This window comes from Miscanthus floridulus, chromosome 12, assembly GCF_019320115.1.
Source record: "Miscanthus floridulus cultivar M001 chromosome 12, ASM1932011v1, whole genome shotgun sequence".
NCBI classification, from domain to species: Eukaryota; Viridiplantae; Streptophyta; class Magnoliopsida; order Poales; family Poaceae; genus Miscanthus; species Miscanthus floridulus.
Window position 1 is genome coordinate 49,834,965 of NC_089591.1, and position 16,337 is coordinate 49,851,301.

The window sequence follows — 16,337 nt, forward strand, 5'->3', positions numbered from 1 at the left end:
GTCGATCCTCGACCTATTTATCCACATGCGGAGTACATCTACTACCTGCAGGACCATATCTTCGATCTAGAAAGGGAAGTTAGCAGTGGTTACAAGAATGACGAATAGGAAGACGACAACAATGGTGTCAGTTCATAGGAGGCACTCTGCAATGATCCATATTGCACCTGCCCTAATCACAGGAACAAGGGTCCTCCGCCACCACCACCAACAATAGGAGGCTACTTTGGAGAAGGTGCAACACAATTTGCTATGTGGCCACACTACTAGGACAACTTTATCTTATTCACATGGCACATCTATGTGTTTGTTATTTGGTTTAATTACCTAAGGCATGTTAGGTTTAGTCGAAGGAACTCTATACCCTAGTTCAGTACATGTTCTCACATGCCATTTCATGTGTTTTTGTGTGTTGAAAAGGCACAAATCTAGTACATAGATTAAATATAAATTTATTAGAACGTGTATAGTCCAATCGTATCGTATAGACTTGGGTCAGGACTCCCAACTTGGGTCGAGACTTCCGACTGTCGGGAGTTTCGACTCACATCGGGACTTTTGACGTCCACTGTTAATGCGCAGGCTAAGTGACTGGGTGTCAGAACTTTCGGCATGAGTCATGACTTCCGACTGTCGGGAGTTCCGGCTTACGTCGGGACTTCCGACATCAACAGTCACTAAAAAATATTCTATGTGCCCGTGGAGTGCTAGAGTGTCTCTCTTTTGACTTTATTTCTATGTTTGAGCACTCTATCTTTCTCAGATCAACTAAGTTTGCATCCCTCTTTACAGTGCGGCGGATCCTAAACTCAAAAACAAAAATAAAACCTTTGGAGAGCACATATTGAGTAATAGATGTGACATATTTCATTAAGATCATATTAGTCCCTAATTTGGATGTCATCAATACACCAAAACCTACATAGGGGGCAAATGCACTTTCAAATCCTCAGTCTGAAATATACTGAGTAAGCAACTCATCATCCGAGTACTAGTCCTCTACCATAACCCTGTTGCTGTGGCTAGGCTCACCTACATTGCTCTGGCCTGCTTGTCGCTTGTAGTAAGCGGCCTTCGCTTCATCTGTGGCCTCTGCAGCCTGAGTGAAGAACGCGTCGTCATCCTCCTCCGCCTACAAGCCTGCCTCTGCTAGAGCGATGAGCTTGCTCAGTCTGTCAGTGTCGTTCTCAGCCTCCTCCGTCTGCAAGCCCGTCTCTGCTAGAGTGATGAGCTCGCTTAGTCTGCTAGTGTCGTCATCAGCCTCCTCCTCCTATAAGTCCGCCTCTACTAGAGCGATGAGCTCACTCAGTCTGCCAGTGTCATCCTCATCCTCATCCCCCTCATCAGACAACACAATCGGTGATTGAACGATTCGACCAGCTCATGATCTGTGCTCATCTAACTTTTTTTTCTCATACCTTGCACGAGCCACCTCTGTGGCATGTTCCTCACTGCATCCAATCCCTTTATGTATAAAACGCGATTGTATTACATTTAAAATCAAGCAATGAAAAAAGGCTTTCAAGCAATCACGGGCACATAATGCAACAACATGCTCGTTCAAGACCTGCATCTGTACTCTTATCTCCTCTCTTGCCTCCTTCCTTGCAATCTCCTCCTATAACGTCATCCATCTCTCCAATCTCCATTTGTCAAGCCTAACATCGATCGGGTTACAAATACCGCGTTGTCTAGCAAACTCATGTATCTTTTCTTTGTGACGTTTAACGAATAGGTTGACGTAGTCAGGTCCATATTCTCTTTTCTGTGCAATTACTTGCCTCCCCTTCAGTTCATCCAAGAACTTAGCTTGACCATCATAACATTCCCACCTGCATTTCCTAGTGCTCTATTTAAACGAAAAATTATATCATATATGTCTTAGCAAAAGAAACAAAATACGATTTCATGTTTACCACAAAAATAACCAACCTCATCATAGTCAATCATATGGCTGCAATAATGGCATATTCTAAGCTCCGAAGGGACTAGGCCATAGTTGGATTTAACACCACATTCGCACATGACAGCAGGTGCTTTGTAAATTACCCTTTCTTTCTTCTTTTCCTTAACCTTTTGCGGTTCTTCCGGTCATTGGTTCTTAGGACCATACAACCACTCCTTGAAACGACACTTCGTCATTGAAAACACCTAAATAACGTGGCATTAGTACATGAACACATATAGCTCAATATTTCAACACATACACTTTGCACTTACTTCATGCTTGTTTGGACACATAAACTCCAACGTATTCTTAGGGTTTATCACAGCTCGATCTCCGCAATAGCACAGAGGAGGTTCCTCGAGTCGTCTAACTGTGGCTAGGTGCTTCTCCTTAGCCATCATTGGTGGAGGGTTAGGGGGTGAAACCCACCTCTTGAAGTGCTCACGTGGATGTCTCCCTCTAAACCAATCGTTGAAAAGGAGATACCTAGGATCAAACTTGTCTGCACCGTCGATCCACTGAAAGAAAAAGCACCTCTCATGGTCCTACACAATGTGATTCCAACAAAATATTAGTACCATACTTACACAAATAAAGAAAAAGATAGTGGAAATAATTTCTTACATTAAAATGACTGCATGTGTAGAAGCACCACGCCGCTGTGTCCGGATGTTTCGATTGAAAAACGTGGACCGGGAAACCACAGTCACAGTTAGGGATAGGGAGGTCAGGAGGGACGGGGGCATCTTTGCTAGACGCGTCGGGGTATAATTTTCGAGGACGACCCCATTTTCGCTAAAACTCCTCCCGATACAGTTCTTGCATCTAACAAAACGGATGTAATTTAACAAATAAAAATCAAAACATCACAAATAAATGCCAATGAGAACCATAACTACAATACAACTAATTTCGTTCTAAGAACCGAAAGCAATTAACACTAAACCCTAAATCTAGGGTTTCCCATTTGATGCACAACAATGAACCCATAACATAACTACATGCGCTGCGGTTACCTAGGTTTGCTAGCTTTTTCACGTCTTGGCATCATCCTATGGTTGTATAATACAAATATTGAGGGATAGAATGAAACCCTAAGTAATGACGATTCTTATGTTGAAAAATCCGACTAATATATACCGAATCAATGCGAAAAAAAACTAGGAGGGGAGCAAGGATACCTCGCTCTCGGAGATCTACGGATCAAATCAAAGTTTCCAAGGTCCAATATGCCGATTTGTGAGGTAGGGCGAGGCGGAGAGAGAAAAAACCCGAGAGGGAGGAGAAAGAAGAGAAAGAAGGCTAGGACAGGAAGGTTGGGGTCGGGGTTAAAACATAAGCTCGGCGCCAAGATCTACGGCGCCGAGCTTGGCGCTAGGGTGACTGGCGCCGAACTTCCTACCATATCGGCCGTCACGTTTGCTTCGAGCGTAAGAGCTCGGCGCCAGGGACACTGGCGCTGAGACATGTACTGGATGTTCGGCTTACCCCACATCTGGCTTGTTCGGCTTCTTTTTTCAGCCGAAACAGTGTTTTTCTCTCACAACATTTCAGCCAGAACAATGTTTTTCAGCCAAGATTTAGCAAACCGAACGGGGGCCAAGGGTCCAGATTCTGAAATCTTTTCTACTATATTTATGAAAAAATTTAAAAAAAAGGCTAAAAATAAAAAAAAAATCGGCCCTCACGCATGCTGCGAAGACTTGGCTAAACCATAACATTGGTGTGGCGCCAACTAAAATTTTGCAACTACTCACGCAGACGTTCCTCTCCATGCTGTGCGCGCTCAAGTACGCCACCTTCATCTACTACGCGGCCTGGGTGGCCGTCATGACCGCCTTCGTCGTGGCGTTCCTGCCAGAGACCAAGGGGGTGCCGCTCGAGGCCATGGCCGCCATCTGGGAGCGCCACTGGTACTGGAGACGGTTCGTGCAGCGGCCGCCGGCCAAGACGGCCGCCGAGGACCCCTGATGACTGAAAGCTGTGGCGCTTCGGTTGTGGACGTGACACGCTTCCTCGGACGTTCTGTTTGTGAATGTGAATGGCTTCAGTTTGTCTGTTCTGTTCGCTTTTCTGAGCAAGAGCTGTGTGTGGACTAAAACTGAAACTAGTGGGTATTCTTGTCCGTGTTTCCTGTGATACGTCATGCAAGTTGAATAAGAGGGCTGCCATTATTTCATAGTAATATAAATTAACAATAACTGTAACAACAAAGACTCCGTGGCCCAATGGATAAGGCGCTGGTCTACGGAACCAGAGATTCTGGGTTCGATCCCCAGCGGAGTCGGTAACATTTTTTACTATTACTATTTCACCCTTATTTTGACTTATATATACTGTTTCATTTACCCTTAACATCACCCTTATTTTTGACGTGTACACTCCTTATTTTTGACTTATATATATATATACTATTTTACCCTTAACATCACTGGGATGTCGGTTCTTGTTTTTTTTACTTAATATTTCACGCTTATTTTGAGTAATACTATCTCACCCTCATCAACTGGGATGTTTACATTTTTTACGCGTGGCGTGAGCAGCTATAGAAAAACAACTCTGGATATTTAATCTTCGTTTCCAAGGGTTTTGTTACCAAATGATACAAAATCTGGTCCACAATTTGCAAACAAATGTTTAAGAGTGCAGATAGAAGACGAGTATGGACCTTTTGCGTCAAACATCAGCACAAGCAAAACATCCTATGATGCCATAAGCCCAGAAATGAGTCCAAAATAATTATTGCATAAGTTCTAGTTCGGGTATGCTAATAACATAATAAAGTAGCAAGAATCAAAGACAAGAGATCACACACCAGCGTATCAAATGATACGAGTGACCGAGTCAGATTCTACTGACTCTACATTATATTAGACTAACGATACCCAACATAAATTATGATCCCCAACACGATTGGAGAACCGAGAGGTCAAGGCGAGCTTCAGTGACGAGGGGAGCTGTAGCCAGTCCGGAACAATCAGATCAGGGCGATGCTGCTCTCGCCACCAGGGGGCTTGCGGATGCCGCCAAGGTATTCTCGGGGAGCTGGCGTTCCATCGGCAAAGATGTCACTGCCGCTCATCTCCTTCAGCTTCGCAGAGCTCAGAGACTTCTCAGCTGAGGCAGGGACGTCCTCCTTGAAGATGTTGTTACCTGTCAGCTCCTGGAACTTCTGGTTGTGGATTTTCTTTGCTGTCTTCACAACGGGCTCTTCACTGAATGAGATGTTGCTTGGACCTCCGGCAGGCTGCAGCATAAGTTTACACGGAGTCAGAGGGGAAGATATTCATTCATGCTAACATGAAGAAAAACATATAGCTTTTGTTCAAAGGGGTAAATGGTTTCCCAAGAATATCAAGTCATATGAGAACAAGATCAAGTAAAACATGAGGGATTGTTCTATGCACTGCTGTTAGCCTAGCTAGTGTATTTCATATGAAAGGCTTCAAACACATTCTTTGTAACATAAACACCAAAATTTTCCTTTTCATATTATCCTATAGAATTATGGTACAAATAACTATTAAACATATCAAATTAGGACATTATCATGCTAGAGGAGAAGATTCAAGCAACAGTCTAAAAGCCCAGCTTTGAATTCTTGAATTCTAGGACAGACACTTCACCATAGACAGATTTGATTGTTAGTATAAAAAGCACCAGCATGCACTGGTAAGCTAACTTAGTATTCAGCAAGTAGGTATGCAAAAGCACAGTACCATATTCATGCAAACACATCAAATAGGGATCACTAGTTATACAGTACAAAGTTGTATTAAAATAGCTAGCAACTCAAATATTTGCATCATTTGAACATAAAACAAATAAAATCCATACAAATAACTGTGCAAAAATGGAATACTAGCCTGCCAATGTTCAGCCATGTACAAACCATATTAAGTTGGAGCTGAAATGTGTTTCCATGACATATTCCATGACATGAAGAGCCAAATTTCCTACATTATGCCTTTGGCTGGGTAGGGCATATACAGCCAAGAACTAAATAAAATGTGCATCAAAACATAAATAGGAAGGTCATCTTCTAATGTCACTTACATTAGATACTTTAACTGATGTGTGGACGCTTCGCTGGGGAAGTGAAAAGTCGACATTTCCTTGTAGCTCCATGTTACGAGCAGCCAATGGCCTGGCAGGAATCTCAGGAGGCAGACCAAAGATGTCACTGCCACTAAGCTCCTTGGTCTTGGCTTCAGAAAGCTGCTTATTGATTTTAGCATCAGCATCTTCCAGGGTACCACTAAGCTCTCGCTGCTTAGCCACCTCAGGTATCGACGATGGCTTCTTCGGTGAAACACTTCCGTCGGCGCTAAATGAAATCTGGCTTATTCCAGTCACAGTTTGCTGTCATGAAAAATCGACTCACATAGTAAGAAAACAATTCTTGTGTGACATAGAATCAATCAATGCAAAATAATTAGAGATACAAAATCTATACTTCTATAGTCAAGCATAAAGTTACATAAACCTAAACTTAGCACAACATGAGAAATATAAGCTCTGGAAGATGCAGTTCCTTTGAAATATCAGTTATAGTGCATTTCCTTAACAGAAATATATGCATCAACTTGGCATTCCATCCACATAAACATATAACATGTACTGGGATGGATCAGCACAGTAACGCTAAGGAGGGGAGAATAGGTTTCAGTAGAAGGATCTGAATAAGACCAGTACCTGGTACATCCTCAAGGAAGTCTTGTTAGCAGGATTTGAAGCCTCTGAATCACCATTTTCACTCTTCTCAGCGAAAATCCCACTCCCAGTCATTTCTTTCAACTTTGAGCCAGAGCAAAATTTCCTTTCACTACAATAGGTCAACACGAAGGTTAGTGTTCACTATTCAATATATTTTATCTCTCTGAAGAAGCGCCAGATAAATTTGGAAGCAATGCTGAAAATTACATAGACTAGAACATCCCCAGCAGTTTGTCTACCATCGTCCAATGCAAACACTCAATCACAGAACTGTCAGGTACACATTTTCATGTAAAACACGAATTTCTAAAAGAAACATGCACAAGGTTTGTCACAGTTGCCTGAAATTTTGCAACACCCTCCAGTGTAAAACAGAAGTGTTGATACTTTCTAAAGAAACATGTTAAAGAGGCAGTGGCACCGCTACAGCCTACATCAAGGAGTCGGTGCACACAGCCAGCCATCACATCAACAATCTGGAAATGTCCAATTTCAAATTGGCAGCTTGTGTTCTGCATCCTTGAAATCACTTTCAGTCAGTGCTAAAAACTTCGAGCCTAGCGCCATCTACAATACACTACTGATACCATGAAGTTGGACACTAGCAGCTTCACCCACTTGCACCATACTCCACGCGCACGGCCCAGCCTTCACATGAACCAACCGCCTGCAAGCGACTGCTCTCCAGCTACCACCATGGGAAGGCGTCGCAAGCATTGAAACACGCAGCTGCCACTGTTGCTAAACCCCATCCAGTCTAGAATGCTTCTCGTCAAAACCCGAGCAACCAGGTTTGCTACGTTTGAAATGAGACATCGACTGGATCGGCCGGAGCACACATCCGAACAGAGCACGCACGCACGCACACATAGATACGGATCGCTAGATCAGATCGGAATCGGATTAATAACTAAAGTAGAATGCAGTAAACGACACAGATCGAGCGGATCAGCAGGGAATGCGGAAAGGGGATGCCCCAGATCTCACCTCCTGCTCAGATCCTCGGCCTCCTGCTCGGTGACTGGCGCGCCGAACATCGCCGGCGTAATCCCCGCCGCCGGCTGCTCGCACACCATCACCCCCAAGTCAGCCGCATAGCGCGGAAAGGGACGAACAATCAATTCACAACACACCAACGCGGGTATCAATAGGCAACAACAAACCTTGAGGCTGGGGCGGGAGGACGCCGCCGGCGAGGCAGATGCGTCAGGGCCCGTGGCCGACCAGGAGAGAAGGTCGGCCGTGTTGGTGTGCGGCTTCCGAACCGGTACCGCCCTCTCCATTGCTCTCCTTCCTTCCTACCGAGCGGCGGCGGCTACGAGATCGAGGATGCTTTCGCTCGGCCACTACCGCCTGCCTGCTCAGCTCGGCACGCTCCCGTCTCGCGATTTCTTCGGGAGTGAAATGACAGTGATAGGCTGACACCTCTCGTTTCGAAAATTTTTGCCGGTGACACCGCTGCCTGCCACTGGTTTGTACTGGTACCCATCCATGCCTGTTCCCCTCACGAAACAGTGACGCTGAACCTACTGACATGTGGGTCCACCTGGTACTGGAGCCACCTGTCGGTGGGTATTGGTTCCTAGGAGCAGGTTCGACTGGGAAGGCGTCGGGCGGGGAGCAGCGGATCCCGGATCCGTGTGTTCGAAAGGTTTTAGCGTTTCTCTGGAGCCGTGGTCGATGATGAGTGGTTGTGATGGATCAATGGATTCGGATGCTAATGTAGAGGATCCTGACCGAGCGGGGTGCCGGTGGGCACGTTGGCTCGCCGCTCCAGAACCAGACGGCCGCGGGCTGCGGGCATGCGCTCTCTCTTAGAGTAAAGTATAACTGGCCCTTAATTCATTCCAAACTCTTAACTTTGGCACTATATAAAAAAAAGATTCTCCGTCGTATCAAATTTACAGTACATGGAATACTAAAAGTATATAAAATTAAAAACTAATTACACAGTTTGGTTGTACTTTGCAAGACGAATATTTTAAACCCAATTAGTCAACGGTTGGACAATTATTACCAACTACAAATAAAATGCTACAGTGGCGCCACAGTACATTTTGCCAACTTTACATTCAAAAGTTTGGCAACTAAACAAGACCTAGTATACAACACATATGTTTACTAAAAAACATATGGATTTTTTATCCCTCTTTTTTCTTCTTTTTCCTGGCTTGTCTGGTCAGAGAGAGAGATACGGATATAGATACGGACATACGATCACCCGCGCCGCTGCAGGTAGAGGCAGGCGTGCATGCTCACGTGCACAGCAGATTCCTCCCTTCCCTCACCGACCTGCACTGCCCCATCCACTTTCCTGCCCTGTGGGCCCCGCGCACTTTGGAGTCTGGATGGCGCGGACGCGCTTTAGGGCCGCACGAACCCACCGGTCCTCTACGTATATGCATGCGGCCGGACCCGATTTGTTCTTTTGTACTTGCATAGAAAAAAATTGTTTCTTGTGATCTGTGGATCTATGATCTTGTGATTTGTGATTGTCTGGATGTAGAAGAAGGCTGAAAGTAGAAGGAGAATGAAGACCGTTAAATTTTAATTCTACGGTAAAACAATTTTATGTATTAAAACTATATAAAACACGTAATTATTGGATAGACAGACTCTTCTCCAATGGCCTCGGCAAACCGAATCATTGGCCGAGGTGGTACCCCATAAATCGATTCAATCACTGCAGCACGCGACTCATGAAGGAGAGAGAAAATGAACCCATGCAAGATTGTGAGTCGACTCTTGTTGAATCAAAGAATAGTTTCAAAAGAGGAAAGTACATACTTTGCTCTGGGCCGGGTGAGAAAACAAGGGCAGTGTTCGGCTGAAAAAAAAAGGCAGTTTATTCGGGTTTTTTAGCTAGAGAAGTATTATTCTTTCACAACATTTTAGTATGGTTTTAAAATTTTTATCCCAATCGAACACTGTCAAGGCCATTAGGCCAGGCTGTGGAGAGAGAAATACGTTTTTTATTACTACATGGGGCCCACTGTGCTTTCTTTTGGCTGAGTCGACCTCTCTGTTCTGACAACTTTACTCTCTCTCCCCCCTGAACCAATGCAACTACTGCGGATGCTCTACTGTAACAGAACCGTCCAATTTATACAAGATCAAGTACGGCTGTCTCCGCTAATACGTTGACACACATATTTTCACTCATATAAACCCGGTAGTCCACCGAGTGTCCCGAAAGACCTCGGTAAATCAACATCACAACCAAGATCGCGTGATTAAGCAAATACACATCACATACACAGGGTTACAGCAGAAATAATATTACAAATGGGTTCACAATTAAAAGTACAAGTTTGGGTTTTAAAATCAATTAGTGAAAACAACATAGCTTTCAAAAGATTACATTAATATATGTTCCAAATACATTGCTAGCATAAGTGACATTATCCGACAAAAGCATATAGATGAGAAGTAACTATAGAATCACCGAGCCCATCGGCGGTTAGCCACCATCATCAACAGGTCGAGAACTCCACCTACAACATGGTGGGATAAACCCTTAGTACGAGAATGTACTCGGTTAGACTTACCCATAAAAAACCAGAAATAAAGGACACCAAAGGTCATACAAGGCTTATGAGGTGGGCTAGCTTGACACAGTTGCATAAAAGAGCTTATGAATATAGTGACCAATATAAACTTAGCATCAAGTTTATCATCATTTACCTGTCCACTAGATTAGCACATGTACTAGAGCACTCACTTATTAGGAGCAATCAATATTAACCATAGCAGGTATAATAAGGCTATCATCATCATATCATCATTTCTGAACCATTATGTTATTTAGTGTATCTACTTTGGAGATAAACCCGTCAAGTTCTCACTAACCAGGAGAGACGATGACTCGAATCGAATTACAACTCAGTTGAGGGGGTATTCCTAACTCTCACCCTGGCATACTTTGTAAGGGTAGCCGTGGGTCATCTTTGGGACAACTCAGGAACCAAATTCGTGGGTTCGATCAGCGCCAGCACTCTTAGGGATTACCCTTTTACCAGGACGATCAGGACTTTTAAATCACCTGTCCTTGGACTCACGCCTATGGCTCCCTTCCGAGGCGCACTTTATACTTATCGACTCCCGGCCTGAGGTGAGCTACTCGGCTTCGTGGTCGGTCTTTGGACACGGCCAACTAAGAGAGAGGCATGCGTTCAACATGAACAGAAAAGGCTCTAAGATTTAGTCCTTAAGCGACACAGACGGAGTCACTACAAACCGGCAAGCCTCCGTCCGGTCTTCATTTCAAATTAAGACAGGTTCTTTTCCATGATAGCAAATATAGCCAACCGTGCCATATGTATATTCCTATATCTCGCAGGTGACAGGAAATCATCTTACTTCTACCGCATTTAAGCAGGGCTAAGCACTACACGAGCCTGAGCTACATAGAATTCAGGGTATCAATATCTAGACAAGGATTGGATAACCAATGTAGCAAGTGTTTGCATCCAACACCTAAACTTAATGCAACAATATATATATGTAACAATAATACTTTAACTGCATTTTGGAAATTAGGAGGCTTAATATGCTCCGGGGCTTGCTTGGGATCTAACACAAGTTAGTTCAGTTAGCTTGCACCGTCATGGTGATATCTCCGGTCCTAACACTTGCTTAGTCCTTCTATCTTCGGGATATATCCACCAAACCAAATCTTCGGGTTTGGCTCCAACATCGCATCTTTCACGTGGTGCATCTAGCGTACCTAGATGAGATGCAATATACAAGTGCATAAATATGAAGAATAGTACCATGAGACGCATCACAAAATAGCAAGTAAGACAAGCATAGTTTACACTAACACACTTAAGTACTTTGCGATCCTTAACTTAACATCACACAATCTATCATACTAAGATGGCAAAGAAGACGACAACACCAAGCATGACGTAAGTTTCCCAAGATCTCAGGTGCTCTAACTCGGTCATCATTCAAGGCACAAGTCACACTTAACAATATACAAGCAAACACTATAATTGGAATCTGCTAATTTCTGGACATGCAAACAGCAGCTACAAGATTTAGCTATAACTAGAGTTATACAAATCCAAATGACTTGTAAGAAGACATTTTGGAAAGCTTATGAAATTATCTACATTTCATCTATAACCATCACAGCATGATTCCCAGTTAAGTAGGTCGAAATTATACCTTTATAAAAACTGGTTCATACAAAACAGAGAGCAACAAATCCTGTATTCTAACTTTAAACAGTTGTAACTCAAGCACTACTCAGCCAAATGATACCAAATTTTAATAGCAGCTAGATACATAAATTATCTACAACTTTTATATAAACAAGTTTCGCAACAAAGCACATTATCATGAAGAACTTTGCTAAGTTCCCAGATCTGTCCATAAACCACATCGGTAAGAAAATAATTATTAATTTATGTTGCAAATTCATAATTGGGTAAAACCAACTTTACCAACATTTCACACATGACTAAAGAACACCAGAAAACCTAGTGTCCATGACCAAATAAATTCTTTTAATGCATTTCTTAATTTATTTTAGATAACAAGGTGACTTAATGAACATATACCAAAAGTATACAATAAATTCTACAAAAATTACAGTGGCTCACATATCCTCTCAATAGTCTACTGTACAAATTTCACTCCATTTGAATATGTATAGCAACCTCTATGAAAAAGACAAGTTGCTAAAGCAAGAAATCATGTGAGAGCAAGATAAACCAATAACTCACTCATACTTCATCCAATACTCATGACATTTTTACCACACATCAACTACCACATGAGTAGCATGCCACAAAAATTTCACTTCATTTGGAGCCCTAGATCTGCAGTTATGGAAAATAACAAATTCAACTAGCATTACAACCTTACTACACAAATCTATTTTTACCGCAAAATATTGAAACTAAAACATGTCATATTATAGATCTAATGCATATAGAATTTCACAAGGATTCCAAAAAGTCCTCATTTGCTATTTTACGAATTTCCTATGAATTACTATGAATTTCCAAAGATTTAGCAAATTTACTGCAAATAGGTCCTTATTGGCACTATTCATTTGAGTCACAGACTTCGCAGTTAAACCCTTACATTTTGTCAAATTTGAGCCCGAGGCCCCTGGTCGGAATTAAAAGCAGAGGAGCATGCCGGACTTGCTGTTGCCGGCCGAAGGAGGCTCATCGGCGGTGGTGGAGTGGTGGTGGAGCATCAGCAGGGCCGTGCTCACCCAGGAGACAGCTCAGCTCGGCCTGAGGCGGCCCGAGTTGACCCGGCCACGTGAGCAGGCGGAGCATCGGTGGCTGCTTCGGCGGCGATGGTGCTTCGACGGCGAAGAAGGGCCGAGGAGGGGCTCGCAAGGCTAAGGAGAGGGCGGTGAACAACAACGAGTGTGTATCTAGGCATCGCGAGGCCGAGGGACCGCAGCAGCACCGGCAACAGTGAGCTCCGCGGCGGCATCCATGGCGGCCGCGCTCTGGCATGCGTGCGCACGGAGGAAGAGCACCAGGGTGGGCGGAAGCGAGTGAGGGAGGCAAGGAGACACACAGGCGCTCATTTTGGAGCAGCAGGGCGAGAGGCGGCGCGTGGCATGGAGGTTGGACGCGCGTCGGCCATGTCGGGCACGTTCCGGTGCATGGCGGCCATGACGCCATTTCATCGAACACGTGGCGGGCATCAGTGTAGGCAAGGTGGGGAGCCGATTTGGGCCGGCTCGGGTTCGAATTGGACATTGGGCCAAAAACAAAGTTTGCTCACCTTAGCCTGCTCTACATATTTCATTTAGTTACCAAGGTCATTAGGGCAGTAGATTAGCAGATAATTAGCTCCTAAAATGCCACTGTCAACAACTTAATAAGGATTAAGCCTTACTCGGTTAGGACTCCAATTTGTTGGTTAAAACATGATCAAACTTGACCCAACTTTTTACATGCTCTTCTCTAATGAAATATCTCCAACTTCTATTTTTGGGTCAAAGCATGATGCTTAATAAAAACTCAAGAACGCGGCATGCCAACCGAATGACAATGAATTCCAGACTTGGAATAATTCTAAGTGCTGAAAACAACAACAAATTCAATCTTGTGACCTCGATTTGACTTACTTCCAAGCTGATCTAGCTCTTAGTCCAAAAACAAAGTTTGTTCTACATGATATGGACTACAACTTTCATTTAAGGTCAAACCTTGTATCTTGAATATAAACCATTCTTTTACTTTGGTCAAAGCAGCATCTCGTTAACCCTAGAATTAGAGTTTTCGACCAACTGAGGCCTTTTCTTGACATGTGCTCAACACAAACCCTTCATGACTTTTGTTGTAGAGTTCACTTAGAGTCATTTAGGCAAGGTAGCAAGATTTGGTTGATGGCCTATAATTCCCTTCACTTACTAGCGCAATTCAAACAAGAATGTAACTCATCATTTCATGCGACTTCTTGATTCCGAATTTTATGAAACTTTTCCACGGGTCTAGATGGATGCATGTGGATGTAATGTACATGGATTAAGCATGTTTAACATTACTCTTGCATAATCTTAACAAGGGTCCATATGTAAGCAAATGTGCGTGGCCCAAGTTTAAGTTGGAGCTCCGTCATGTAGATTGGATCTTGACACCTTCATTACCACTTGACATGTCATGTTTGAGCTCAAACCCATTGTTTAACTGGTGACAACACCTGGGGTGTTACATCTACCATGCTTTAAGCTAACTAAATGCTGAGATGAAGAAGAAAAAAGAGAAAAGAAAAAAGAAACGGATTGTAAGTTTATAGCCTGCTTAGACATAAGAACAAAAAAACTCTTTGAGAGAAACACGTGGAGCCATGTATTTATAGTGAAGACTTTACTATTATGGCCCCGTTCGGCTTACCCCATATTCGGCTGGTTCGGCTTGTTTTTCAGTCGGAACAGTGTTTTCCTCTCACAACAATTTAGCCAGAATAGTATTTTTCAGCCAAGATTCAGCAAGCCGAACAGGGCCTATATGGATGGGCTAGAAAAAAACTACAAAGAATCTTACAACCAGCAGCCGGCTATAACTATTAGCCTTGCTCAGTCTCTCTTCATACGGAAGCTATGCTTAACCCATTGACGGCTTAGGGCCACGTGGGGCCAAGCTGTTAGCACAACACATAGGAGCATTTTCAAAAGACTATTCTTAATTCACAAGAGTAGAGATTTTTTTGAAAAAAAAATCCAACCACTTAAATTGGATCTCTAAATCGTTAGCTAAAGATAGAGAGCAAAGATAATTATTTACAATGCTCACAAGATATAGAAAAAATGTTAGAGGGTACAAAGATATAGAAAACCATTGTTACTTAAATGACTCTAAATAATGATTTAGAGAGTAAATTTAGAAATACTCTCGGGGATGCTCTAAGCATGTGTAAGAGCAACTCCAGGAGTCTCTTTATATGGCTCCTAATTAACAAAAATAGAGATTTTTGATGATAAAATGCCCTCTAACAACTTCTTTAATTAGATCTTCAAATATTGTCATCCTATATTTCGGATTTCTTGCTAGCCAAAGATGAAGAGCGGGGTTGGCTCTATAGAGTGCGTATAAGATATAGAAAAATTATTAGAGGATAGAAAGATATTGTCCGTGCAGAAAGTGACCAACAAGTAAATATTTGTAGTGTTGCCGTACGTTGTGATCGGAGGTAGCCTAGCACTCAATGACACGGGGTTTATACTGGTTCAGGAAATGTGCCATACGTCCAGTTTGAGTCAGTCGGTGATTTTATTCCTAAGCCCAGGTGCTCGAAGTTTACAGTGGGGTTACAAACAAGAAGGAGAAAGATGAGGGGTACAAGAGGTCTGGTCAGCTCCGATCAAAAAGGGCCAAGAGCGATAGGAGCTCCGCTATAAGCTAAGTGTTAAAGCATGTGCTTGAGGTCCAAACCTAGCAGTTTTGTGGTTGTGAGCTAGTGAACTTGATCGATCTAATGAATCAGGAATCACTTGAATCGACCCTCGATTAACTGAGTTTCTTAGAAGAGAGCGCATCCCCTTTTATATATGAAGGGGATGGCCTTACAAGTGAGAGGGAGAGAGTATGTATGCTTCTAAACCTTGTTGCCCACGCCGGCAGGTACAGAATGATGGTAGGCGCCCACAACACTATTGGATGTCGGATGCACGTGAGAGGCATGTGAGGGGTTTTACCATGTTCACTCGGTATAGTAAATGCCGGCGCCCACAACACTGTCAATGCCTAGAGGCACGTGGGGGAGCCTTACCATATGGGAGTTAATGGCGCCCACAATACTTGAGGAAAAATGTCGGCGCCTACAACACTGTTTATGCTAGGGCAGTTACAGAGTACTGTTTCTATAGGTGTATAGGATACGGTCCCTGGTATCATGGTTTGACTTGTGTGCCTTGCCTTGCTTTCTCCATTCGTTCCCTGATCTTTTTCGGGCAGGCGTCCCCATTCGATCGGTCCCAGTCTGCTCTGGTTGCGTCAGTCGAAGAAGAGCGGTGAGCAGGGCTTTTGCGTACCCCGGTCGGAGACATGGGGTCAAAGTCAGAAGTAGTGTTTCAGCCCGGCCTTCCAATCGGAGAGGCCATCCAGAGGCGGGCTCGAGATCAAAGTGAGCGCTCCGGTCGGAGAGGAGGACCGGAGTCTGAAAATAGGCGTCGTTCCTCCTCGGCCAGGCCTTC

General features: G+C 43.6%; 1 protein-coding gene and 1 non-coding gene across 3 annotated transcripts; one reads left to right on the top strand and one right to left on the bottom strand.

Annotated features, from left to right (window-relative positions):
* Positions 1-4,162: 4,162 nt before the first annotated feature.
* TRNAR-ACG (transfer RNA arginine (anticodon ACG)) lies at positions 4,163-4,235 on the top strand. The gene has a single exon. It is a non-coding gene; the product is annotated as a tRNA-Arg (tRNA).
* Positions 4,236-4,673: 438 nt separating this feature from the next.
* Positions 4,674-8,104, bottom strand: LOC136497236 (uncharacterized). 2 transcript variants are annotated; one of them, XM_066493028.1, is made up of 5 exons: positions 7,828-8,104; positions 7,652-7,725; positions 6,644-6,773; positions 6,005-6,310; positions 4,674-5,195 (listed from the first exon to the last, which is right to left on the bottom strand). In XM_066493028.1, exons 1-5 carry the CDS (start codon positions 7,945-7,947, stop codon positions 4,926-4,928), a joined length of 900 nt encoding a protein of 299 aa, XP_066349125.1. In that variant the 5' UTR covers positions 7,948-8,104; the 3' UTR covers positions 4,674-4,925. The 2 variants fall into 2 exon arrangements, with proteins under 2 accessions (XP_066349125.1, XP_066349124.1); XM_066493027.1 differs by having other exon boundaries at positions 7,652-8,104.
* Between the last annotated feature and the right edge of the window lie 8,233 nt (positions 8,105-16,337).

What these genes read in the sequence shown, in the direction of transcription:
- LOC136497236 (XM_066493027.1), bottom strand. Translation starts at nt 7,947, where the DNA reads ATGGAGAGGGCGGTACCGGTTCGGAAGCCGCACACCAACACGGCCGAC. An exon ending in CTTCCTTGAGGATGTACCAG is followed by an intron (nt 6,311 to 6,643) that starts GTACTGGTCTTA and finishes TTTTCATGACAG; the next exon opens with CAAACTGTGACTGGAATAAG. An exon ending in CATCAGTTAAAGTATCTAAT is followed by an intron (nt 5,196 to 6,004) that starts GTAAGTGACATT and finishes CTTATGCTGCAG; the next exon opens with CCTGCCGGAGGTCCAAGCAA.